Below are 27,351 nucleotides of genomic sequence, written 5' to 3' on the forward strand. Positions count from 1 at the left end.
AAAGCATCTCGGAACTGAACTGACATATTTGTATTCATTAAGTGTATAGTACAATACATCCTATTTTACATTTATGTTCTATTTTTTAGATTGTAATATCTATGAATTATAACACACGCAGTATGTAGTATATTAACCTATTGTAATATTAAATTTAGTAAGCTTTAGTAAACACTCTTCTCTTTGTCCCTACAGCTCTTTGCCCTCACTGAGGAGGTGACAACGGTTAAGTCACCTTACAGTCAGCTATACAGCACAACACTTCCATCTGCCGTTTGTTGTTGGACCACCATCTGTAAATAGCAAACAGCCTCCATAAGAAATATTTCTAACCAAATTAGAAATATGACTACATTTAAAGTCAAATACAAAATATGTTGGTTATCAAGTAGTCTTTTGATATTTTAATGGCATGTTAAATTTTAGGACAGATTAAGATTGAACAGAAATTTCTTTTTGCACACAAGAGATTTGTGGATATTTTATTCTAACTGTATTTACCTAAGCTTATTTTCACTAAACACATCATAAACACATTTATGTATCAAGTTTGCCACAGAAGATGATGGATATCCTCCATATCAAGTATTAATATTTTGTATTATTACTCTTAAGCAACGAAAAAATATATTCGTTATTTAAAAAAAATGCTGCACATGGCATTAAAAACATTGCGTTAACGTAAGGTTTATGAGTAGACTGCAAGTACCTTAAATGCATCATTATGTTTACTGACCGTCTATTGGTTCGTAGCACTACAACTCTTGTCCAATCACGGCACAAAGAGGGAGTAGCGTGCGCGCTCCACCTTGTTTCGATCACGTGATACGAGCTTACGAAGATGGTGGAAGTTTCTTCTTCCTTGAAGTGAAACCCCCAACAGAAACCCAAACATCCTGGTGAGCGAAGGCTGGGTGGACACTTTAGATACAGCGCGTTAGTTTTACAGCTCCTCGCTCGGACTCCGGTAAGTAATGGGAGCCAATAACTGGAGTTCTCATCGGTGATATTAGCTTTTTCCACAGCCGTTGGACTTTGGGATTTCCAGCCAGCCATGATGATGACACAAGCTAGCAGGCTAGTAATTAGCCTGGGCTGGGATGGCACCAGGCTGTCAATTCTGGTGGCCAGCTGACATTCAACACGTACTCAGCAACTCTAGTTAAAAAGCCACAGCGGCGAACATAACTAAAAGTGGTCAGCTTCATGGCTTTTGACTTTGGCAACCAGGACATACTGTACTTCTTTCTCCGGCTAACCGAATTAGCGTTAGCTTGTTATCAATTCCTAGTTGGATTAAATTATGTAATCTTATGAACGTTTCTTAGCTTAGCATCCAAGACACGGAATGTGGAGGTACATTGAGTAGTTTCTTCTCAGCTATGTGCTGTCATTTGCGAAGGAAGGTGCGCCACACTCAATCTGATATTTTAGTAGTTCGATTAAATGTTTACGCTTAGACGTCATGGAGTCATTTCTCAGTACGCTATTGAGGAATGTTGAAGTGATTTGGTAGGAATTTATATTATAATAAATGGGTTCGTGTCAGTGAAGCAGTGAAAAGAAGTGTTATTAAAGGTATACGGAAGCTTGTTGACTCTTCGGGAAACTGACTGCACCTGTCAAACGCCACTGCTCCCAAGTGCCCTCCATTAGCAAGCTGTCCTGACCGCATAGTTTTCTCTTTTGACATAATTGCTTTGTAAACATAATGCAAGAATGACGTTTACGTTATTTTGTGCCCTCAGTCGCAATTGTTCTCAACAGTCTCCGATTTTTACTTATAATGACGGTTTTTGAGTATTGTTTACTTGAATCGTAATATTAGAAAACCCATTTGTCCCTTTTATCTGACAAAGATTTCGTGTTCGTCATTGCGACGGTATGTTGTTTTGATGTGCTGCGTTGTTTTGCCCTCTTAGTCATGATGTAAACAGCGTGTCCATGTGATTTAACAAGGTGTTAGCAACCTTGACAATAGAAGTTCAGCATATAGTAATGAAGAGCTCCTCTTATGCGGTTTTGGTCATACTGTTCAAAATAGTTGGTTCAGCTGCAACACCACAGCACTAACAGGCAATAGTTGAATCAGTCTGAGTTCAGATTAGTTTCAAGAAACCCCAGATGCACTTTGTGAAATAGTGGGAGATGTTGCTTAGCTGAAAACACAAAAATCCAGTTTAGTATCCAGGAAATACACTCATCCATGATACACATTCAGCCTACTTGCAAGGATGCAAAGTCAGCAATTATAATGAATTATTGACTGAGACCAGTAGCCAACGCGAAAGTTTACCCGGGAGCTCCTCACTGTCTCCTGCTCTGCTGTGTGCGTAGACTGTTGGATGAGCTAGAGCTGAGGACCCTGCATTATTCAGTGCCACACTGAAGTAACCACAATCAAGAAAAGATCACAGGGCCTGCTTCAGAGCTTTCGGAGTTCATATACTGTTGACATGCTTATAAGCAAACAGTATAACTGGCCCTGGCAACCTTATCCTCAGAACCAATTATTGCTGTTGTCGGTGTATTTTTGGCGTGAGCTTTATGTAATTGCTCTCATGTATTATATAAATGAAATTGTTATCTTAAAGTGAAGACTGGTGACAAAGATCACAAGTTTTTTTTGTTAGACCCATAAGATTTGCTTTTACAGCCACCTTACAGGTTTCACAGCCTGCAGCCCTGGCCTTTGCCTCTTTTTGTGGTCTTTTATTACCTTCCATGATGACGCAGCATTTAGGAGATTTTTACTGTTGCTTGAACTGATATTCTTTTCATTTTGAGTTTACCGTCAGTCTGTTCCCTTGTTGCAGACGTTTAACAGGTCATTATACTGTTTAGTGTTGTTAAGGATGGAATCCTGAAAGGAAATACAATTATTTTTTTAATGTAGACTTTCTACTATTCAAAATGACTCTCCAGGTGATGACATTATTTAGGTAGAAGTCTTTGTACAAAGGAAAAAATATGTATGCATGTTGCTGATGTCCTAAGTAGGGTGTCCGTTGAGCTAAGCTAAGCTAACTTGTTTGCACAGAATAAGAATAGTGATTTGGCGTATTTCTTGTTTAGCTTAGACTTTGAAGATAATTGGGTAAAGGCTGCTTGCTTCAAGCCAAACCCAGTGAAAGCATTTGCACAGGAATATAGGAAGAAATATGCATTAGAGGTAATTTGGAGCCCACAGTTATGATACTTTTGTGTCAGCAATGGAAGATGTACGAGCTTGATGTGCTTTATGCATCTTGCAAGGTTCTTATAGTGACTGACTGTTATAGCTTTGACTGCTGAACTGCAGCTGATTAAATTGATTAATTCAGTTTTAGTTGCAACAAATGTAGTCTCAGAGCACTTTACAGACAGGTGTTGGAGTGAGTTTTCCATTAATTAAATAGTTAGTGGTTTGTTTCCCAGCTTTGCCACCAAATGTCTGTGACTGTGTATGAATGAAAGTCATTGTGTACTATTTTAATCTCAGATGTTGTACATTTTAAGAGTATTTCAGTAAGAAATATAGTTGCAGTATAACTCCTGTAGTTAATGAAAATTTGCTTAAAGCTCTGATATTTTTCTATTTTACTGTACAGTGTAGATTTGCAGAGATAATTTGTGAAATATAAATATTTTTAATGTAGTGTTTCATATTTTTTTTTAACCTATTAATAGTCAGAAATCAGTTCAGCTCACAATGTAAGCTAAATATATTTGAACTAAATGATCTCACCAGTATGGTGCACATCTGCAACTTACAGATGAGATCATTTAGTCATATCTGTATGACTAAATGATCTCAGATTGTCACCAACCTAATGATGTGTTGTCTACAGGCCTTTATCCCAGCCCTATGTCATGGCCAGTGGAGCCACCAAGTCGGGCACTTCCAATGGATACCCTATTAGGGCGCAGCTACAAATCGTTGGTGAGTCTTCGGTCTTCATCAAAGAAGACAGAGGTTAAAATAAAAGTCAGGTTGACTTATTTTATTTCTGAGCATTCAGATAGCTGCTTAAATTTTTCAGATGTTCTCATTAGTAAAAATCTGTGCTTCTTGCTATTACTGCATATTTTTTACTACCAGTTAAAAAAAAAAATTTGTATGTTTGTTCATTCACAAAGAAAGGAACAGTCTCTAATGGTTATGGTAATAATAGAGTGAGAGAATACCAACCACAAAATCCAGAACAAACTGATTTGCATGTCATAGAGTGAAATAAGAATTTCATCCCCTACAACCACACCACAATTCTGGCTCCCACTAATTACAATCAGTCATTCAATTATATTTATTATATTCCTGATCTCAACTCATATTGTGTATGAAGCACACCTCTCCACAGAATCAATTTCTTCCATTCCAACATATCCGTCACCACGGGCAAGACCAAAGAGCTGCCCAAGACGTCAGCTGGGTCGTAGACATGCACATGGGTCCGTGGATCAGTCTTCCATCATGACAATGTCTCAAAACATACTGTCAAGACAGCACAGAAGTAGCTAAAGAAGCAGCACATTAAGGTCACATAGTGTTCTAACCAGTCTCCAGACCTGAATCCTGTAGAAAAATCTGTGAAGGGAAAAGAAACCTCAAGCTGCCAAGCGGCAGCCTAGAAACCTAAAGGGTTTAGAGTTTTAGCGGTTGGGACTTTGTTTCTCTTCATTAAAATGACTGTCCATTTCTTTGTAAGTAAACTTGTAAATTCAGCAGGGGATCAAATAATTGTTCCCCCACTGCCTTCATACTAGGGCTGCCACAAACGATTATTTTGATAGTCGACTAGTCACCGATTATTTTTGCGATTAGTCGACTAATCAGATCATCATCCATTAGACGTAAAACGTACAGCTTATTGCACCAGCAGCATCTGCTCTTATATAACTATCATTAGCTTACAGCTTTAAGTGTTTAAGGTATGTGCTAACTAAAAATAAAGACAAGATGATAGTTTATTGAATTTTAATGAAATTTGCAGATTGCTTCGGTGAAGTTTAATAAACTCCTTGCTATCTAAAATACAACAGGACACCGGAGTATATTCTCGAGCATCTCACACTTCTGATAATCAGCTGTCTGCTTGACGTTTATTCAGCTGTGTAAAAACTATAACTTTAATCTCAGCCAAACCGATTTACTCAGGAACAAATAAAATACTACAAAAAGCCAAACAATAACATTTTTAAGTTATCTAAGTGACTTATGTATGTTTAACCTGAGTAGCGAAAGACGGCGGTGGGTTTGAAAATGATTTGCTGGTTGTCCGGTGTTCTCACGGGCTCTAGTGAGCCTCGCCCCCGGCTAGCTATCGAGCTAGTGGGTAACAGACGTCTCCGAAAACGTCGGAGCGCTTTTGAAAATATGTGGTGTCTTGATAAACTGAGCAGATATTTGAGGTTTACACAGCTACATTCTCGCCTGAAAATATGTTAAACGTTTATTTTGTGACCCAGAAAGAATAATAAGAGTAATATTAAAACTAACTAGCTGCCGCCATTGTTGACAACTGCGCTGAGCCGCGCTGTGAATTCGGGGACACAGCTTCTTCTTCTTCGGGGTTTAACGGCAGCTGGCATCCTTGTACATGCAGTGCTGCCATCTTCTGTTTCAGTCCGTTATTACACTCTTAAATCCTACTACTTATTCCTGCGTCTTTCAGGATCTTACAAAGCTTCAAACGATGCGTCGACTATTAAATCAGTCGTCGACGATTTTGATAGTCGACGTAATCGTGACTAGTCGACTAATCGTGGCAGCCCTACTTCATACTAGTATTTTGTTCCTAAATTAAAGTTGTAAACAATTTATTTGTTTTGTTTTGGACTCCAACATCTGACTGCTCATTTACTCTATGTATTCTCCCTGTTTAGTGCTATCAGCAAAACTGAAAGAAAACAAGAAAAACTGGTTTGGTCCCAGTCCCTATGTGGAAGTGACAGTCGACGGCCAGTCCAAGAAAACAGAGAAATGTACCAACACTCACAGCCCCAAATGGAAGCAGCCGCTCACTGTGTGAGTCAGTCTTGCCAGGATTACTAGACTCGTATATTAATTCATATCATAGATACTCCTATGCCATACTTCTATTTTATTACCCATAAAAGGTATTTAACTCGAGCCAAACCTGTCTAAATAAAACCTGTATTTAAATTGCAAATGTTTGAATTTATGAGAAAGGATACAGAATGAATTCTAATGTTTAGATGTGCCCATAAAACATCTAATAGCCCACTTACTCGGATAGATGATAGATGCCATAGACTGTTTATTGTCATAAATGTTACTACTTATATTTTCAGGAAACCAAACCAACTGTGTATTTACCAAATCCTCAATTTTGTTCATCTGGATGTAGCGTTTTCAGAGGGAGAAACGAAACAACTAGAGAGCAGAGTAGAGTAATTGCATCATTCACAGTTTAAAAAGATCTGTATTTATCTTATGTTGCGACAGACCCTTTTCAGTCCTCTTCTTGCAAACAGGAGGTTTGAACAGTAGGTTAATACAGCTGTGAGATGACTATATTAAGGATATCCCCTGTTTTTGACATCATACAACATCTAAAACCCTAATTTTTAACTCACCAGAACTACTTGTACAAATGCTGACCTCATTATTTGAAACTTTGCCCATGTTTGTATAAATATCCATATGAAAATCAGCAAAAGCATAAAGGGCACCCTTAAAGATTCTCTAAGCATCTCTATGAAGTGAGAAATATTCAACTATGTTGAAGGAAAACAAAAGTTTTGGCACTAATAAAATGATAGTAGTTTATATTTGTAGCTTATAAAATATGCATATCAAAAAGAGAGCATATAGTAAATAATGCCTGTGCTCCTCGGTGAGAAGAGCATCATTCCATTGTTCAAACATTTTTACAGCCCATTTAATGGCTATAATCCCTAGAGACTGCATTAAGTGATTAATAAAAACAGTGTGGTAATTTGGGTTTTGGCTCAAAGGAAGAAGTGTACCATGCACGATTACTGCTGACTGCACTATGTGGTAAGACAAATCATCATTTCCCCAGCAAACTGTCAGTTTCTCTCATGAGAATATAAAAATAGAATTTCACTGAAACTGTGCAATTGTTTTTCGTGCATACGCTCTTGGGCTTGGTTTTCATAGAGAGTTTCCAGTTTAAAGAGAAGAGAAGTTTAAAGACCTGTGTGTTTGGAATTGGCTTCCATTAGCAATTACAGTCCCACACAGTTGGGTGAGTGTCCTGTGCATTGACAGGACTCCTGTTTCCAAGCATGCACTTCACATTTAGTGCACTCACACCACTTCACTTCCTGCAGTAAAAATATTCACACATTTAGCACCCCCTTAATTTTAGCCTATCCAATGTCTCCTTCTATGCAAAGTGGCCTTCTTATTATAGAACCCTCCTACAGTTTCTTTTAGACCAACGGGGGAAGCGTTATTATATAACAAGTGTTTACTATGGGGTGTAACCGGACACAGTCCACATATCCACTGTCTCTTTTCCTGGTGACTCTTAAACAACTGTCATAGTGACGGTCATGGACACTCACTGTCCCTGAATAGCTTTTGAACTTTATTGTCTGTGGTTCGCTTTCAGGACAACACAAAGATTTTTGCTGCTCATACAGACAAAGTGGCTTTCACTGTTTTGCTTGGTAAAACAGTTGTCAAATAGATTGCAGTGCTGGGAATTCCTGAGAGTAATTGGTTGTTATTTCCTATATTTGTAATTATTGATGCTTGTAGAACTTATCATTGGGAATTGTACTTAACACAAATGTTAGATTGGAGCTGTAAAAGTTTTTAAGACTCACACAAAATGGTATTCACTTGACATTGGCTAGCTAAGGACTTGTGATTGAGAAGTGGAATAAGAACTGCTTACAGATTTATTCATTTAGACAATGGAAAGTCTATAAAAACACTATCAGCACGTATTAATCTGTCAACCTGGTTGTTGAAATGGTGTACACGACCACGAAGGACTTTCCTATGTTAGCTTTTCAATCGAAAAAAGCATGTTTGTTTGTTTTTTTCTTTCTCTTTTTAGTTTGTTTTTTTAAACTTTCAAAGGTAACTGTTTCTAAATATATTGGTTTTCACAGGATCGTAACTCCATTCAGCAAACTAGTGTTTCGTGTGTGGAGCCACCAGACCCTGAAGTCAGATCTGTTGCTAGGGATGGCCACGCTGGATCTTAGTGAAACACTCAAATCTAATGACATGAAAAGTGAGTATATATGACACAAAGGGAAAAAAGGTTCTTGCATACAAGCGGTGCGTTCTGCCTTAAAGATAGAGTAAGGAGTCTAGTCATTTGGATGGGGTCAGAGTAGAGCTCCTGTACTTCCACACTACAAGGAGCCAGCTGAGGTGGTTCAGGCATCTGACTAAGATGCCTCCTAGGTGAGCTGTGTGGGGACATGTCCAATTGAAAGGAAACAGCTGGGAGATTATGCTTCTTGGCTCTCTGAGGAATACCTCAACTTACCCCTAGAAGAGCTGCAGGATGAAGCATGTTAGCTTGGTAAAAACTCTGAGCCTTGCCTCAGAGTTGACATAAATATGATTATAAAGATATATAATTTAGTAAAATTTTTGCGAAGGGATCAAATATAGAGAATAAATTTTGCAAGCATCTGATGACAAAAAAAGGGAAACCCTCAACCCTTTAAAGGATGTTTATCACATACAGACGTTTGCCAGTGATGAAGCAAGATGTACTCAAAAGTACCACAGAAAGTGTAAATTGGAGAAAAAGTCCCTGTTTTACAAATTCTTGTGCCTTGACAAAGAAGTTTGATACACAAGTCAGACAGCTGTGATAGGCTCCAGCACATAATAATATGCAGCAGAAAATCAATGAATTGACTGATCCAGCAAATAAGATATTGGATACAAGCAGTAGAAATGCGCTTTGGCTAACCCAAGTAACACAACAGTTGCACATAGAACAAAGGAGATTGCTACATATAAGAAATTATATGTGTAGACAATTAGACAGTAACGATTAACAAGTTATTATCTACTGCAAAAGTAAACTGCTGCAAGTATAAACCACATCACTTCCTGCCCACCAAAGTTTTTGTCAGATAATTTCCTGCTGTCTGTGTGAGTTGATGCAGGTTTACATGGTTTCACTGCAGCACACGTACATACAGAAAGAATTTCAGAGCGCTTACAGATGTGGTTTATCTGACTTACACCCAGTAAAACAATCAGTAGAGTATTCCATTTATAATCTTTGTCATCTGCTTGTATGCTGGAAGATTTTTGGTCCGTTTATCTTTTTGTTTTTCCCTCATAAAGACCCCATTCAGTTCACTGTGCGGTCATTTTTTTATTTTTTATATGCATGGACCCTGTCCAGCAGAGCAGAGCTAATGTCAGGGAGCTCTGGGAACAAATCAAATGTCAAGAGCTGACTTATGTTTCATATCAGAGCAGGGAAACACATGCTGATTGCCATAACTTTGTAATTTAAATATTCAAGATTTCATGTTTGAAATCATTTGTTGTGTTTGTTTTTTGTGTTTTGGTGTTGTTTTCCCCCTCAAAAATGAACCTTTTCATTATTGTACTAGGTACAATATTTAGCCATAACAGAAGCAGGTAAACAGTCTTTTAAGTAATCTTTCTCATTTAATTAAAAAATGTATTCTAATATATAATTAAATCTGCTGGCGATGAGCAGGGTAAACTGCTTCTGTCACTGTGCTATCAATAAATGGTTATAGCAGTACTTTTATATTTATTTATTTTTGTTAGTATCCAGTATGTGATCTCAGGAGGCTTACGGGGGGCAAAAAGTACTTTTTTTTTCTACTATGAGTGTTGTATAAAATACTACTGTGTATTGTTGGTTAGAATTTTTTTTAAGGGACATTATACCACTGACTGAGGTAAAGTTTGGTGGCATCATTAATGGCAAGGTTTGTATTTCAGATGCCATAGTAGTACTGACCATCGTGTGTTTCTTGTATGTAGTTTCTGAGGTGGTGCAGACCTTACAACTGTGTGCAGACAGGGACGAGTCAGACGTGGTGGGGGACCTGTCTGTCTGCCTTGACGGCATGACTGTTGATCCTGATATGTTCGCAAAAGCAGAAGCCGACCATCACAGTGAGTCACAGAAGAGCACAAAGAGGAACTTACATTAGAAGCATGTGAAGTTTTTCATTTTATGTTGTCATTTTTTTTGTTTTATTTTATTTTACAGGACCTTTGTTTTTTTGTTTTGTTTTTGTTTTTTGTTTTTTTTACAATGTTTTTTTTTGTTTGTTTTTTTTTTTAAACTGAAAAAGGGGACTGAAGATATTTTGACATGTTTTTTTCAGAAGTTCAACTTTTCATCCATATCAGCAGTACTAATAGCAGAGTTCTTAATTATTTGACTGGTTATGTTACATTCTAACAGAATCTCTCATTTTGACTCATTTCTCTTGCATGCTTTTATTTCAGGTACATCAAATGGGGAGTCGCAGCCAAATGGTGATCATTCCATGAGGTACAGTACATCTTCCTGTCTTTAGTCAAGTTCTACCAGTGTCACATTTCTGGTTTCTTCTTCTTTTTTTTTTCTTTTTTTTCCTGCTTTGTTTATCAGTATCCACCCACCCTCCTCCACAGGCACAGTCGAGACAGCTCTCCGGCTGTGGACAGCATAGAGCACAAGTCCTCTCCTAGTGGCCGTAGATCAGTAAACAGCACAGGGTCTCCATCGGTATCTTCAACAGGGCTGAGGCCTGTTAGACCACCTAGGCCATCTAGACCTCCGCCTCCAACCCCACGCAGACCCACTTCTTCACCAGGTAAGAGATTTAATGAGTGAAAACTACTCTAATCTGTCGAGACACTGAAACTATGAACTAAAGGAAAACGAAGAAGAGATACTCTTTTTCTATACCCACTCTCTACCATCATTCCAGTGTCAAATATTTAACCCAGAGGTAGATCTGGAATTGAGCCAAAACACAACTTGCTCTGGATATGTTTGTACAACCGGTTTCCTTAAATATGAGCTTTCTTCATGCACAGCAACACAGAGATGCACAATAAGATCATTTCTAGCTAAATCCTCTCACACATGCGCCTTAATGAGCTGTTATAATCATATTAATTCCACAGTTTTGTCCTTGCACTCCAAAATGGGGCCGATTCACACAATTCATGATTGGCAGCTCAAAATAATCTTAATTTAACTTGCAGTGTTCCTTGTTTCAACTATGCAGTTCATTCGCTGTCTGAAACGAGCCATTTTAAGTTAAGTTTCTTCTAATTGGCTGGCCCTCACCAGTAAAAAAACATTTGAACAAAAGTGCTCATAGTTAGATCCATGTCCCTAAGGTGAATAATTTAAGGAAATAGTGACATCACACAGTAGTGACATTCAAGAGCAGAAAAAACTGTCTTAAAATTTGTTTAGAGCAGTGTGAAGCCTGTTGACGCCTTGTTCATATGCTCTGGCCGTGTTTAAAGTGAGGATCCACCATTTTCTTTCCTCAGCATCTTCCAGCAATGGCTCTGCTGCAGCAGACTGCAGCGACGGCCAGTCAGGTTCTGATACCCCAGTGCGAGCGCCGTCCTCGGGTCCCTCATCAGCCCCAGACTCAAGTCCATCATGGGGCTCTGACAGGAACTCCACAGTGGCCTCCGGTTCTGGAGCTGCAGCAACCAGGCAGCCGACCAGCACCATCACCCCTGCTGTCACTCCCAGAGTCCCCGCAGTCAGCACAGGACCCTTGCCTCCTGGGTTGGTGCTGATTTTCTAATTCTTGCAGAAGAACTGAGAGAGGTTTTCTGTACAGTCATATGTCATGAACGTGAAAGAATGGAAACGATTATCTAATCTCCAAAGCCATGCTAAGCAATAATAGTGCCTAAGCCAAACTGCTAATTGCTAAAGCGGCTGACTGCGCTGCAGTTTAAATAGACCAAGAAAAGGAAGCTTCATCCAGAGAAAAAATGCTTAACTACTGAGGAAAAAATAAAGAAAAGGGGCTGTTGCTAAGCCGTAAATTAATGTTTTCTAAAACAGAACAGAAATACCTGAACAAGGCAAGGTCAGATGAGCATTTATATTCCATTCATCAATCTAATGACACATTAGATGACGGAGCATGCCAAATATTGTAAAGATAAAAAATCAAACAAATAATATGCAGACATGAGTGATAAATGTGAGAGCAGCTTTTAGCATAGCAGAATCTTCTTACTGAAAAGACAAGGTGACATGCTACTTGTTTGTCTGTTGAGAGCAGATATGCCTAAACAGTGAATGACTTTATCTCACATTTTATATATTAAACATGGTTGTGACGATCATGGTCTTTTTTTGGTCTGGCTTCATCCAGCCTGTAATTCTGTAAACATCCCTTTCTGAGCTCTGTGCTCCTATGACATCATTGTGACCTTCACTGGCTGTTAGCTGTTTTTCTACTAGGATGACTCATGTAGAAAATGCTAGAAATTATAAATCTGTACATAATCTGCTCGAGTAGTGTCTTGCACCATTAAGAAAAGTGGCCTGAACTTTATCATTGTTCCTTTTTCTAGATGGGAGCAGAGAGTGGATCAGAACGGCAGGCTTTATTATGTTGATCACGTGGAGAAGAAAACAACGTGGGAACGGCCTGAACCACTGCCCCATGGGTAAACAAAAAAACCCCTCTTTCACTTAGATTTTTCTTAGAAAGTCATCTCTAGTGTTATTGGACTGTTATAATAGTAGATACTGGTAATATTCTTGTTGTTCACTTCGTCCAGTGATATATTTGTCATGTCCTTTAGCCTGGAAAAAGTGTATGGTTTTTCTGTCATTAAAGCACTTATCTTCTCTCTTCCCCCCCCCCCCCCCCCCCCCCCAAACGCCTTCAGCTGGGAGCGTCGTGTTGACCAAATGGGGCGGGTCTACTTTGTTGATCACATGACACGAACCACCACATGGCAACGCCCCACTGTGGAGACAGTGCGCAATTATGAACAATGGCAGCACCAGCGAAGCCAGCTGCAGGGCGCCATGCAGCAATTCAACCAGAGATTTATATTTGGGGTGAGACATCCTCTTTATCATGTGATGCACTGTGTTGACTAGGGCTGCCACGATTAGTCGACTAGTCACGATTACGTCGACTATTAAAATCGTCGACGACTAATTTAATAGTCGACGTGTCGTTTGACGCTTTGTAAGATCCCAAAAGATGCAGGAATAAGTTGTAGGATTTAAGAGTGTAATAACGGACTGAAACAGAAGATGGCAGCACTGCATGTACAAGGATGCCAGCTGCCGTTAAACCCCGAAGAAGAAGAAGCTGTGTCCCCGAATTCATTGCGCAGCCCAGCTCAGTTGTCAACAATGGCGGCAGCTAGTTAGTTTTAATATTACTCTTATTATTCTTTCTGGGTCACAAAATAAACTATTAACATATTTTCAGGCGAGAATGTAGCTGTGTAAACCTCAAATATCTGCTCAGTTTATCAAGACACCACATATTTTCAAAAGCGCTCCGACGTTTTCGGAGATGTCTGTTACCCACCAGCTAGCTCTATAGCTAGCCGGGGGCAAGGCTCACTAGAGCCGGTGAGAACACCGGACTCCTGGCAAATCGTTTTCAAACCCACCGCTGTCTTTCGCTACTCAGGTTAAACATGATATATAAGTCACTTAGATAACTTAAAAATGTTATTGTTTGGCTTTTTTTTTTTAGTATTTTATTGGTTCCTGATTAAATCGGTTTGGCTGAGATTAAAGTTAAAGTTTTTACACAGCTGAATAAACGTCAAGCAGATTAAACTCCATCGAAACAATCTGCAAATGTCATTAAAATGTAATAAACTCTCATCTTATCTTTATTTTTAGTTAGCACATACCTTAAATACTTAAAGCTGTAAGCTAATGATAGTTATATAAGAGCAGATGCTGCTGGTGCAATAAGCTGTATGTTTTACGTCCAATGGATGCACGATCTGATTAGTCGACTAATCGCAAAAATAATCGGTGACTAGTCGACTATCAAAATAATCGTTTGTGGCAGCCCTAGTGTTGACTTGGATGGTAATAAGCTGGAATATAGTGACTATAGGTGTGTCTCATCTGTGAATTTACAGAGTCTTGTAATACAAATACTAAATGCAAAGAAAAGCGTCTGGACTTCTTTAAGTCCCCAAAGAGGGACAAAAGGACCCCCTGATGATCCTCTAATCGCCTGAGCCAAGGTGTGAAAATGGGTGTGGGTCCCAATCAGCCAGGGTTTCGGGTGAGTTCATTGTGAAACCTGGCCCCACCTTATCATGCGAATTCCTACATCCTGGGCCATCTGACCTCAGGAATTTGACCTTAGAACTGAAGAAGCTTCTCGGATGAGAGGTGAAACGTCTTTAAGCAACTTAAAGAAGTCCAGACGCTTTTCTTTGCAAGCTCCTTTGACTACGATGACCTGGATTACTGAGAACCTTCACAGACACAAATACTAAATGATTAGGAAATCAGATTTTGATTGAAGATCGATTGAAGGATGCAAGTTGAGGAAAAAAAGCTAGATATCTTTCTTTTCTTGAAGCATTTTATACAAAATATATACATAAGTACTGTGCTGGATATAGCTTATAGTTTACTTTATGTTGCCATATTTCTGTGACATTGCTATTAATGGAAAAAGGTGGCTCACTGCTTTTGAGATGTTACTTTGGCCCTGTAGTTACAGGCCTCTTGCTCTAATATAGAATAGAATAGCCCTTTATTGTCATTGTACATGTACAATGAAATTGTGGGTGCTCCACGCCACCTGTGTGAGAATAAAATACAAATAGTAGACAGCAGGAATAAGCGGGGTGTGGGGGGACGGTGTTTGTTAACAATCCAAATGGCCCAGTGGAAGAAGCTGTTTTTGACTCTGGAGGTGTGGGACCAGATTGACCTGAGGCGCCGGCCAGAGGGCAGGTGGGTCCAGGTGAGGTCAGCGGATATGTTGGTGCCCAGAAACCTGAAGGTGGAGACAGATTCTACCTGTTCTCCATTTATAATGAGAGGGGAGTGGACCTGTGACCTCCTGCCTGCCTCCTGAAGTCCATTATGAGTTATTTTTGTTTTAAGGACGTTAAACCTCTGGTTATTTTATGAGCAACAGGGGGACAAGTTCTATGCCTCCACCCCGTACTCTGACTTTGTTTGGTGGGTTGAAAACACAAAAAGATGCACAGTAGTTGGGATCGCTGTGCCACTGCATATGTCCTGACACGCCACTATCTTAAAAACATGCCAAGCTTGTTAAACACAAAGCTTGGCATGTCTGTTATGTCATACATACAAGTGAACACGCTTCATTAACGATCATCTTCTGCTGTGTAGGCCCAAGACCAGGCCACAGCCACTCAAAATAAGGAGTATGATCCTCTTGGGCCTCTACCACAGGGATGGGGTAAGTTCATAATGACTTTCTAATTTAAATACAAAAGTTTCTGTCACTGTTAACTACAATTGTTGCTAAGAGACATCCACGCAGGAAGCCATTTGCTTGTTGTGCAATGCTGATAGTGTTTTACCAGCGGACATTCAACGTTCCAGTTGCTGAGATGAACTCTCACATATGTCAATCAGTGTCCTACACTCTCATTGGAAGTGGCTTAAATCACATATTGTTCTCATATTTTCTGTCACATTTGAATTTTTCATTGTTTTAGCATTTGAACATCAGTTTTCAACAGTTATTGTGACTGCCATCTGGAACCTGTTGGATTATATTCAATGTCTACATTAGGGACTTTTTTTCTAGCAGTAGCCTGCTAGCTGCTGAGCTGCCAGCCCTGATATAAAGTGTTATATCGTGATAGCTACAGTAGGATTTATTTTTATTATTTAATATAACCCCTTTAAATTAAGCTATCTTTATATTTGATTAAGGTAGAGATATTTGTAGCATGAAAAAGACACTCGTCCCTAATTTCTCAATAATAATAAAGTTAATGAATTCAAAGGTAGCTATGCTTAATTGTGGCTTTTGCATTAATCTATTATAATGTAAAGTAAAGATGGAGTTAGGGTAGGGCAATATAATGTGTCACTTTGTGTGCTTGCAGAGAAGAGAACAGACTCCAATGGCAGAGTTTATTTTGTGCATCACCCTACACGGTCAACACAGTGGGAGGATCCAAGAACACAGGGGTTAGTGTGTGTGTGTGTTTGCATATTGAGGCGACTTTTGTTGTGATTTGGCGCTATATAAATAAAATTGAATTGAATTGAATATTCCACTGTTTTTGTTATCAGATAAACATGTAAAACGTGTATATCTGTAGTGTTTTTTTTTTGTTTGTTTTTTTTGATAACCTTTACTGAGAACATTAAACAGGAAAAGGTCTAATGTCGTTTTTCAGTTTGCTGAATGAGAAGCCCCTTCCTGAAGGCTGGGAGATGCGCTTCACTGTAGACGGTATTCCTTATTTTGTCGACCACACCAGGAGAACCACCACCTACATCGACCCCCGCACTGGAAAATCCTCACTGTATGTTATTCCAATGCATTCTTTTCCATTCTCCCAAAATTTTAAGACTTCAGAAAGATATAGAATACACAGTCACATTGGCTAACTAAAAGACGTACATTCTTTTCAAAAATAGTTTTATTGCTAATTACTGCCATAATGATACTTTGTAACAGAAGCAACAAACACGTTTATATCTCAAACCATCTTTATGTTCTTCTAAACATAATCATCATTCTTTTAAAAGACATTCTGAGTATTTTGGAAACAACTACCAGGTTTTATCTTAATAGTCTGGTTTGACCGAAGAAGGTACTAAAGAAACACAACAACAAAAAGCTGTGCTGCTATATGAATTTGTTTCTAAACCAACTTATTGGTTTGTCTTTGGGATTTAGTTTTTCCTTTTAGTGGCCCCTTTTTAACTATCATTTGTTAGTGACATTTGATCTGGATTCACTGTCAGTGACATTCTGGCTGCACACAGTCTTTTCAACTGTTCTGCGTGCCACAGATAAGTAAGCAAGTGCGTTTGGGTTTCCAGCCAGAGAATACAAAAGACTAGTTTAATGTTATGCAGAAAGTCATTCTGGTGTGCTGATAAGCTGTTACTGAAACAAAGGCAGGTACTTGAAGACCTTTTTTGTTTGTTGTTGTTTTTTGTTTTGCTTTTTTTTTGGGGGGGGATCAACATAAATAGTTTAATTTCACAGTTGATCTAGCATCTCACAAGGTAGCTTTGATATACCTGGTAGTTATGTTTCAGCTGATTTTCAGTCATATGTGTCACTGTCCTAAGAATCCCTCTCTAATTTTAGAAGTCGTGACGCATTAGCCTGATATGACTAATGGGTCACCTAGTCTCCTACAGCATTCTCAGTCCTGATAGTTACTGAGTTGAGGCTTGGGTCTGGTTTTTTCACTCAGGTGGAAAAACCAGTTTGGGTGGAAGGTGATGAGAATGTGGTTATGTAAACTAAGATGAACAGTGGCAAAATTCACATGTTTATAACCTTCTCGTGTACGTTTTTGTAAGTAGATCGCTTTTTTAAAATATATTTTGCAAGGACATTTATGTGGGCGTTCATGGGAGTGGAAGCGAGTGTGAGATCGAAATATCTGAAAGTAATATTTAAGGTATTAACGAATTAAATGAAACTCTGGTTTTTCCTTCTTTTTTGTCACAGTGAAAATGGACCCCAGATCACCTATGTTCGAGACTTCAAAGCCAAAGTACAGTACTTCAGATTCTGGTGCCAGGTGGGTGTCACTACAGGAAAGGAGAGTTGTTGTCTTTAGAATAAAAATCTGCAGATTCCTGGCATTTTGTGATTACACCATATCCACTGACACTATGTGGAAACTGGATTATTTCATATCTTTCTAATGGATCTCTCAAATTGCGTGATGAAACAAAGTAGAGATGAATTCAGTTTAGTCAGTCATAAATTTATTCACGGTGACTGATGACCTTAGGTTCATTTCAACTCAATTTGTTGTTATCAAGTCTGAACTCCCACAGTCTTCGATGGATAACAAAAATCCCAAGTCATCATAAACAGAGGAGTGCACTGTTTATGCTTTATTTAGTGTGCATGTGTAATATTTGTGTGCGTACCATGTTAAATAAAATAAAAAAAACGTAATCCTTCCTTTAAGGCGAACCAGTGAGTCTTCACTGCAAAATTAACTGTTGCTGGCATTTTTCTTTTCTCCAGCAACTGGCGATGCCTCAACACGTCAAGATCAACGTATCCAGAAAAACCCTGTTTGAGGACTCCTTCCAGCAGGTACAGCAACCACCTTGAGCTACACTGTTCATTGTATTTATTAATGCATAATAATGACAAAAGTGCAGGGCATAAAGTAAGCAGACTGTAAAATTCCTAATTATGATACTGGGGTATTTTGTTTTAGAATAATAGTGATTTCACAGGTGGTATATCGGTTTATTGTCTTTGTTATAGATAATGAGCTTAAATGCTCAAGATCTGCGAAGGAGGCTGTGGATCATCTTCCCTGGAGAAGAAGGGCTTGACTATGGCGGTGTTTCCAGGTTAGTTATGAGAGGTCTCAGAATTCATAGCACAGAACTATTATTGGGCTGCTGCTATCATTTTTATTTATGTATTTGCTGGATTTCTCATCCCACACTCACTTCTGCCTTGTCTTCTCCTCACTCACAGGGAGTGGTTCTTCCTGCTGTCCCATGAGGTTTTGAACCCGATGTATTGCCTGTTTGAATATGCTGGTAAAGATAACTACTGTCTTCAGATCAACCCAGCCTCCTACATCAACCCTGACCACCTCAAGTATTTCAAGTTCATAGGACGCTTTATTGCCATGGTTAGTCACTTTCTCATATGCTGGTTTTAAAGCTGTAATGGCAAGTAAGATATTGTAAGAGTCACTGTAGCATTATTTATAACAGTAAGGTGTTTCTCTTTGGCTCTCAGCGAAGGCGGTCACACTTTTCTCCTCTCCTCTCCCTTATCTTCCCTGCTTAGCTCCTCATGTCCTTGTCTTGTCTCGTGGTTTTTTTTTTGTTTTGTTTTGTTTTGTATTACTTTCCCTGGAACACACTCTCACAGTCTGTTTCTAAAACCTAAAGAGAATTATGGATTTGATCAACTGGTCTCTGAATGCTATTGACACCCTTTTCTCAACGAGAAGTCTGGGCTCGGGAGAGCCCGAGTGCCCTGGAGGGACTTTCCCTGCCGGATACACGATGGACGGGTGGCAGACATGGAGGATCGTGTGCCTGGCGGGACTGTCGATCGAGGACGCTGAAGATATCTACCTATTTGGAACCATGATAACAGGGTTCTTGCTGATCGGAGCTGGCTTGGCCCTGGCTTATCGGAGAATTAAGAAAGCGGAACTGGCTGTTCAAACCCCCCCAAGGCTGCCCGCTGGGATTGAAACGATGGGACGAGGTGCGGCTTCTCAGAAAGGGCTCACTGAATGCAGCATGGTTAAGAGCTTGGAGGCGCTAACGGCTGCAGTGAAGGCTCAGAATAACACCTCTCAGCGTATATTGGATTACATCAGGGAAGAATCCACTCGGAACAACACCTCTGGGCGGAAGCTGGATTACATCGCGGATCAGTTGGCTGCGGTCGTGAGGTCTCAGAATCTGCTCTGTGAGCAAAAGACTGAAAAGACCACGGAATTGAAGGTAAATAACATCATGGAGAAACTCGCAGCTATCCAACGGGAGATTGAGAGACCAGTGTCGGTGTTGGAGTGTTAAAACAGCTTGAAATTCTCATGAGTTGTTTGTAAAAGAAAAATCACCATTATAATAATGCGGCTACCCCTTCGGCGCCAGCTGTGGGCTCAAGGCCGGAGCCGAACAAAAACTCCCTGATAACGACTGTGTTGAGTCGGTTCCTTCCCATTCCATGCAAGGCCACCTGGGTTGGCTGGTAGACTGTTTACTTAGCCTGGCAGGGCGAAGGACACTGTCTCAGCTGAACTATGGACACGCACACACATACACTTACACTGATAAGCACACACTCATCCCCCTCCCTTTCCAAACGCCTTCGATGCTTGTTTCCTGCTGGGGAACACGTCAGGTCTGTGTGACGCGCTGGAATGGTAGCGCTGTGCAGGGCGGCTGCTGTGTTCGCTTCGGATTACTCCTCACCCCCCACCCAATCCTGTGGCTTGTCATGTCCTTCACAATGTTGTGCTGTGGACATTTTTGTGCTTTTTGTGCAGAGGAGTTTTTTTGTTTCCTGTTCTCATGCTGTCCTACCATGGAAGCACAGCATGAGTAGAGGTCTCTTTTTTTCCTCTTGTACTTTCCCATTGTAGTGTACATTTCAGTGTTTTTCTGTAACGCTACCGATCTCCAACTTGTATCCCTATGTAATGTCTGTGTTGTGTGTGTGTGTAAGGTCGGGGGGGTCCCATTTCACTGCAGGGCAACCTGCATGTGGCGAATAAAGCTTTTGATTGATTGATTGATTGATTGATTGTGTGTAATAATGATGAACATGCATTTCCCCCTCAGGCTCTTTTCCATGGCAAGTTCATCGACACTGGTTTCTCACTGCCATTTTACAAGCGCATCCTCAACAAGCCGCTGACCCTCCACGACCTGGAGTCCATTGATCCGGAGTTCTACAACTCCCTCATGTGGATCAAGTGAGTTCACAAAACTGCTGTGTGTGTAAAGCGGTTTGAGAGACGATGCATTCTTAATTATTCTCATTCTAAATGAACTTGTTGACATTTCTTATTACAAAGTTACTAATACATTAGATTGTTTATGTCTTTGTATTGGTGTGTATCACCCTGTACATCTCAGGTTTTATTTATGAAGAGAAGAGTAACAGTGTGCTTAATGTGCTGCTTGTGTTTATTTGTGTGGAGAAATGACACATCACTGCACTTTGTTACACTAAACTCATTAATGAAACAAGAACTGTCCCCCAAACGGCAGGGGCTGTAATAAAACTTTGATGTTTTATGATTTTTATTACAACATGCTGACGTCAGCCTGCTGACAATGCGCTGATACCTGACCTTTGACCTGTGACCTTGAAGCACATACAGTCTAAAATGGTGTATTTTCTATCTTTTTTACCCACATGATTGGGGCAGAATTGGCTGAAATCTTTTGCTTTTATAAGCTGTAAAAACGTGAGATTTTTAAGATGTATTCATGCAGCGTGTGATTTCTTTTGCGAAACATTATCGGTCCATCTTGACGTTGTAGGGTCTCATATTGGGGGGGAGTAACCATATGTCCTTTCATATTGCACTGGTCAACTTGGGCGCTAAAAATGAAGGTCAACCCAGTTGCTCACATCCCCAGAGACCCTGTTATTGGGAAGTTTGAAGAAAAGAAATTGTGGGGAAAATAAAGCTTTTACTGCTTTTCACATTTTGTGGGGCCTTGACTTTGATCCGATAATTTTTTATTTTATTTATTTATTTATTTTTACCAAAATTTAAATAGACTCAAGCTGTCATGGGTTTTTACCATCACATAATATCTTGAAAACTGTGGATGCTACACTGCTGACAAACAAAACAAATTAAGCCGATTACATATTTCCTGTCTTTGTGGGGACAGCCAATTGAAATGATGCCTCAAAACCCCCTCAAGACGAGTACTGAGCTCAGTCATTTGGGATTGCAAAGTCTAGTCCTATTAAGTAATCTAACCTACAAAGAACTGGAGAAAAAAATCAGTGAAGTCTTATCTAAAAAGCTTGAGAAGAAAAGTGGCTAGACTTGAGTGTTTTTTTGAATACGTTTTACATCTCATCCGAGAAGCTTATTCAGTTCTGGAAGTTTTATATTAACTGGCTACAGATGACATAAATATTTTTATGCCATCATTAATTGTCAACAGAACCCCAGCACAATGATCAAAACCTCCATTAACATCCTGCGGTTAGCCAAACATCTCATGTGATTTTTAGTCCTTTTTAGTCACATGAATAACTGTGACTAGTATCTCAAAACTGAATTTACATTTTTACAAAATAATTGATTCCATGTTCTTCAGTCACTTTTAATTACCTTCTAATGCTAATCACACTATTCAAGCTTAACATTTCCTGGGGAAACCCTGAAGAAAATGTTCTTAAAATTGGGCCTTGAGTAGCTCTAAATCCCCTTAGGCAACATTTTAGCTGGATGAGCGGAGGAAGAAATGTCGTCAGCAGCATTAATAGGTCACTGAAACGTGTTGGTCTTTAACCCTTGGTCAGGTTTTCAAATCATTCTTGGCTGCAGCAAATTTCCTGTGGTGTTAGACTCTCAGAGCTTTAAGTGTAGAATGTGTCATGATAACGGAATAACATGACACGGATGAAAACTTGTTGTAACAGTAATGCTGCAGGGACCTTGTTGCTCTTTAGGGATAACAACATTGAGGAGTGCGGGCTGGAGATGTTCTTCTCTGTTGACAAGGAGATCCTGGGGGAGATCTCCACCCATGAGCTGAAACCAGGAGGAGGTGACATCCAAGTCACAGAAGAGAACAAGGAGGAGTACATCAGGTGGATTTCAGGGTTTTCCATTTAGTTGTTAATCATGTCAATTCAATGTAAGGCTCATATGACATGTTTATTAAGATAAGAGTTTTTTTAGGTTTTAAGGTTGGGCTTGTGTTTGCCTGTGCAGGCTGGTGGCAGAGTGGCGCCTGTCCAGAGGAGTAGAAGAGCAGACGCAGGCTTTCTTTGAAGGCTTCAATGAGGTCCTCCCTCAGCAGTACCTGCAGTACTTTGATGCAAAAGAGTTGGAGGTATGCTTAAAGACAAATACTCAAGAATGGAGTGGGTGGTCAACTTTTTGTCTTAATGAAAATGTATTCCGTCCCAGGTCATGCTGTGTGGTATGCAGGAGATTGACCTGGTAGACTGGCAAAGAAACACCATCTACAGACACTATGCTCGCAGCAGTAAACAGATCGTCTGGTTCTGGCAGGTCAGTGTGAAGCCGAAGGAGTGACTCATTAAACTGAAGTGTATAATAATATGATAATATGGTCTTTAATCTTTCTTGTTTGTTTTTTTTTCTCCTGCAGCTGGTGAAGGAGATGGACAATGAGAAGAGGATGAGACTGCTGCAGTTCGTCACTGGTACCTGTCGCCTGCCAGTCGGAGGCTTCAATGACCTCATGGGTAAATATTGCAGGGATGACCATTTGAAGTGCCAAATGATTCTACATGCAGCATGACGCCAAAGGATAACCTACAAAGTTTTGTTGGTGGTTTATTTCAGTTGTATGTTTGTTCTCAGGGTTAAGATTTAAGCCATTTGTAGCCTTTAGTGTGTTAGGTAGGAAACTGTCAAATTATTACAATTTGTTTTGAAAGTTCACCTTTTCTGTAAGGATCAAACTTAACAGTGAGTTGTGCTTCACCTTGTAGGAAGCAACGGTGCTCAAAAGTTCTGCATTGAGAAGGTGGGAAAAGAAAACTGGCTTCCCAGAAGTCACACATGGTGAGTTCATACAGAGGACTAAAGAAACTACTGGGTCCGGATGGATGATAATGGGCATACACCTCACACCCCACCTCATGTAAAAGAACAGAACTGTTTTGAGTTGCAGAAGTGTTATGGACAGTGGTGAAATAACTATGGAGACAGTACAGTTTTCCAATTGGGCCTGGATATTATGAAGGCAGATTTACAACCTACTTCAGAGTTGTTTCAGCTGTCCTTAAACTTCTTTAGTTTTCATCCAAGCACACAGCTCCACACTGACATAGGCTCACTTCAGAATCAAGCTAGGTTTGTTGTGGTAGCACCAGAATCAGCTTTTCAAGCTAAAATAAATTTTTTAATGTTCATTTTCCAGCTTCAACAGACTGGATTTGCCACCCTACAAGAGCTACGAGCAACTGAAAGAGAAGCTGATGTTTGCCATTGAGGAAACGGAAGGCTTTGGACAGGAGTAAAGAAAACCAGGAGGAGCTGAGTGCAGGAGTCTGGAGGAATGAAAAAACCCCACCAGTGTTCAAATCAGGGAGCCTCTTTAGAATAGGCAGGAGTTTTTGGGAGTTTGTGCTCATGCATGCACTCACATGTGTAGTACTTCTATGGGAGCATATGCTAGACTGTTGCCTGCATGTTGTTGGGTTTTGGGCACGGGCCCTGCACACTGCAGTCTCAGCAGGCCTCTGCACGCCCGACAGCTTGGAGAAATTTTGTATCGGTTTCAAACCAAAACACGGACGCTGCTCCCGTCTCTCAGAATGTGCACCGCTCTATGCCCGGTGAACTCGTCCTCTGTGACATCTGTTTAACAAGACTACAGGTTTTTTGTTTTGTGCTTTCGACTCATATGATCATGTCAGGTAAGAAGGAGGGGTTAAACTGAAAACATCTTGACCTGACGGAGCACAAGAAGTTCCAGGAGTAAAACCTTTAAAGAGATTGAGAGGGTCTGCTTTTTCTTCTAAAACTGACGTGAGAGTCACCAAAAATCATTTTTAAATTCTGTTGTTTTAGAATCAAACTCACACTTTGATCTGCATGTTAATTATAACAAGACCCTTTTTTTCTCAAAAGTAGTGCTTCAAACTTTTACTAACAGACAATCCTGGTGCTTCAGAGAGATTTGGCCACATGCCTATTTTGCGTTCCTGCTTCTTTAGTATTTGATCTGGGAATCGATTCGATGATTGTGAAAAGTGTTGTAACCTCCATTGTCTTTAGTGGTGGGAAGAGTGGAAGAGAACTTAGAGGCCCTAGTTTTATAGGGTCAGAGTTTGCACGCTGTGATGTGTGATGGGGGACACTGTGGATTAGAGTATCCTGGGGGAGTCTTTTAAGTTATTCATCTCAGTATCAGCTTTAAAATGTTTTCCAGCTTTCTCCTTTTATTTCACGGGATAGTCTTGATTAAAAATTAAATAAATTAACATCCTGAGGAAATCCTTTTAGTAATTAATGAATCGAGATTTGTTTTGATGCTATTTAAAGTTAAAAGTTTGAAAACAAGACACCAAAATCAAGTCAAACCAAATCAACTTTTAAATGATAATGGATATTTTGAATGCTCACTTAACAGCTTGAAAATAAGCAGTTTGTAGCTTTTCGTACACGTGTAGCATTTGAATTGGATCGAGCTCTTTGCCTTAGTTGAACTTTTACAAACCCTACAGCAAGAGACAAAATGAAAGAGACAAAGTGTTTTGGAATTGAAAAAGGTTGAATTCTGTCTTCCCTTTTCCACTTAGAGGAACATTTTACCTCTAAATGCTTTTAGCAGAGAAAGCAGTTTGTAATTCTATAGTTTGTGGATTTGGGTAATTCTAAGAAAAACAGAATTTTAAAGCTGTGCGAGTCATTGTACTGCTCCAAGGAAAAAAATAAAAGTCATGAATTCCTAAGAAAAAAAAGTCTGAGATTAAAGTGGTAAATTTATAAGAGGGGGAGGGGTGAGCCCGGACTTCAAATTCAGACCCGAGACGACACCACCTGCTGGTTCGTGCCTGCAGTGTATCACAGCTCACAATTATGGTCACAAAATGACCTTCTCATTATAAACATCTGCACTTTGAAGATACTCGCCCATGATTCAGGCCTGTTCAAATGAAAACAACATACAGACTGAGATGACGTGATAGTTGTTATCACAGACCAGCACTCTGTAATGTGACCACTTCTTACCAAAACTTTTTTTTCTCCTAAAATAACCACTTTAATCTCAGACGGGATTTTGATATTTTTTTTTCTTTTTTTTAAATCCTGCATTATTTTTAATGTCATGATTTTAAGCTTTTTGTTTTGTTTTTTTTCTTTAAAAATGATAAGTCTTCCATAGCTTCATATTCTTCAATTTTTTTACCTTACCTAGAATGCATTACGAAAGTGAAAAAGTGTGTTTGTGTGTGAGAGAGATTCTTGCTTCACCTTCTTGGTTATGTATCATGGAACAGCTGACTTGGGCAGATTGTTGTATTAAAATGTGAATGCACAAAGAAACCTCCTGATGCTTTACCAAGGTGGTATCCAGAGTTTTGTGTGTGTGTGTGTGTGTGTGTGTGTGTGTGTGTGTGTGTGCTGAGGTTGGTGTAGTTTGGCATCAATCATATGAAATTTAGAGCAGCAGGTAGTGTGGGTTCTCATTTTTAGAGCGCTCCTTTGAATGATTCAGGTTACACACTTGAAAGACTGTTGCGGTCACTGATGGGGGCATTGGATTCAGGCGGTGTTAGTCTAATAAAGCACGGCACTTTCTTTCCCAACACCCCCAGCGTGTGCGAGTTCCATCCTGCTTTGTCTGTACCCCTGGACTCACCGTTCCCACGTGCATGGTGAGATCATCTGTCATTAGCCTTCAGGTAGCCTTATTTCCACCCTCGGGCTTCAGGCATGCTTTGTTAGCAGCTTGAGGCCGGCAGAGATGATCCACCGCAGGTTGCTTTATGCTAAAGTAAATACTCTGGACTGCACCAGATTGAGCTGGGGGGGGGGTCACGTGGCCTGTTTTTAAATAGTCAAGTGTGACCTTGGCTAGGACAACAACTACTGAGACAATGCTAGCATAAAAACTGATGAATGTATCAAGATGGAAAGTTGGTCTAGTTGCCTATTTACAGCTTTGCCTCAGATTGTTTTCCCTGATGCAGGATGACGTTTTGATCTTGTTCTGGGTCGATCGCATATTAAAATCTTGGGAACATAGTTGAATAGATATGTAAATATTAACTGCTCCTTTTTTTCTTTTTTGGGGTTGGTTTTTTTTTTTTTTTTTTGTCTAGAATTCTCCATATCCAAATAAACCACTGTCACTCCCCTGTACATGAAGTTGTAAATGGTGTCAATAACAAAGTTTCTTTTTTAAAAGAGAGGTTTTAAAAAGAGGTTTATGTTAACACTATTTTCTTTTCCCTGTTTAATTTCTGATGTATATGGACGATGTGTAATATAGATAATGCCACCTTAATAAATTAACTCAAATGTGTGTGTGCGCGTGCCTTTACTGGGATGCAGTTGGCAAAAAAGACATTTTGTATCATCTTGTTTATCACTTTGATTTTCTTAGTCTTGCTTGCCCTGGCAGGTTTAAGGACACAGTTGTGGTTTGGTTCCTTATCCTCTCTGATATGATAAGCATTTTCTCCTTACATGTGGTGTTTCACTACCCACACTATCAGGATATTTACTATGCCAGATGCATCCTGGTTGCTTTTTCCAATAAGCAAGCTTGCATGCTTTCTTGGGACTCTGATCTAAAATGCAACTGCAGTTACCCAACAGCAAGAGGGTCAAGGTCTAAGTCAGTGCGAGCCGTCTGTTATAAACTGCTGAATCTACCCAGGCATATGCAAATTGTAAAGGCTGATGCGTGACCCACCTGTTACTGGGAGACAAACAAGCTCAATAAACTTTGGTCAGAGTAATGGGTT

The 27,351-nt window shown here is 39.8% G+C and overlaps 2 protein-coding genes across 2 annotated transcripts; both read left to right on the forward strand.

The window, feature by feature from the left end:
* The first annotated feature begins 808 nt into the window (after window positions 1–808).
* itchb (itchy E3 ubiquitin protein ligase b) lies at window positions 809–26,906 on the forward strand. The gene is made up of 24 exons (XM_084916314.1): window positions 809–967; window positions 3,831–3,922; window positions 5,866–6,007; window positions 8,092–8,216; window positions 9,974–10,108; window positions 10,448–10,493; window positions 10,616–10,797; window positions 11,492–11,738; window positions 12,542–12,637; window positions 12,863–13,037; window positions 15,333–15,402; window positions 16,061–16,145; window positions 16,358–16,486; window positions 17,653–17,725; window positions 18,184–18,255; window positions 18,433–18,521; window positions 18,652–18,811; window positions 20,487–20,620; window positions 22,348–22,488; window positions 22,613–22,733; window positions 22,811–22,915; window positions 23,016–23,112; window positions 23,362–23,434; window positions 23,793–26,906. Exons 2-24 carry the CDS (start codon window positions 3,853–3,855, stop codon window positions 23,890–23,892), a joined length of 2,667 nt encoding a protein of 888 aa, XP_084772440.1. The 5' UTR covers window positions 809–967; window positions 3,831–3,852; the 3' UTR covers window positions 23,893–26,906.
* LOC146364145 (uncharacterized) lies at window positions 18,832–20,480 on the forward strand. Its single transcript, XM_084916317.1, has one exon. It carries the CDS (start codon window positions 19,083–19,085, stop codon window positions 19,716–19,718), a length of 636 nt encoding a protein of 211 aa, XP_084772443.1. The 5' UTR covers window positions 18,832–19,082; the 3' UTR covers window positions 19,719–20,480.
* Window positions 26,907–27,351: the final 445 nt, after the last annotated feature.

The sequence above is a fragment of the Perissodus microlepis genome, chromosome 20 (assembly GCF_051167445.1).
Source record: "Perissodus microlepis isolate ML-2025 ecotype Zambia chromosome 20, ASM5116744v1, whole genome shotgun sequence".
Lineage (NCBI taxonomy): Eukaryota > Metazoa > Chordata > Actinopteri > Cichliformes > Cichlidae > Perissodus > Perissodus microlepis.

Coding starts and splice junctions, on each gene's coding strand:
- itchb (XM_084916314.1), top strand. CDS start 3,853: ATGGCCAGTGGAGCCACCAAGTCGGGCACTTCCAATGGATACCCTATT. Junction 3,923..5,865: donor GGCGCAGCTACAAATCGTTG/GTGAGTCTTCGG, acceptor CTCCCTGTTTAG/TGCTATCAGCAAAACTGAAA. Junction 15,403..16,060: donor GCCTCTACCACAGGGATGGG/GTAAGTTCATAA, acceptor GTGTGCTTGCAG/AGAAGAGAACAGACTCCAAT.
- LOC146364145 (XM_084916317.1), top strand. CDS start 19,083: ATGGATTTGATCAACTGGTCTCTGAATGCTATTGACACCCTTTTCTCA.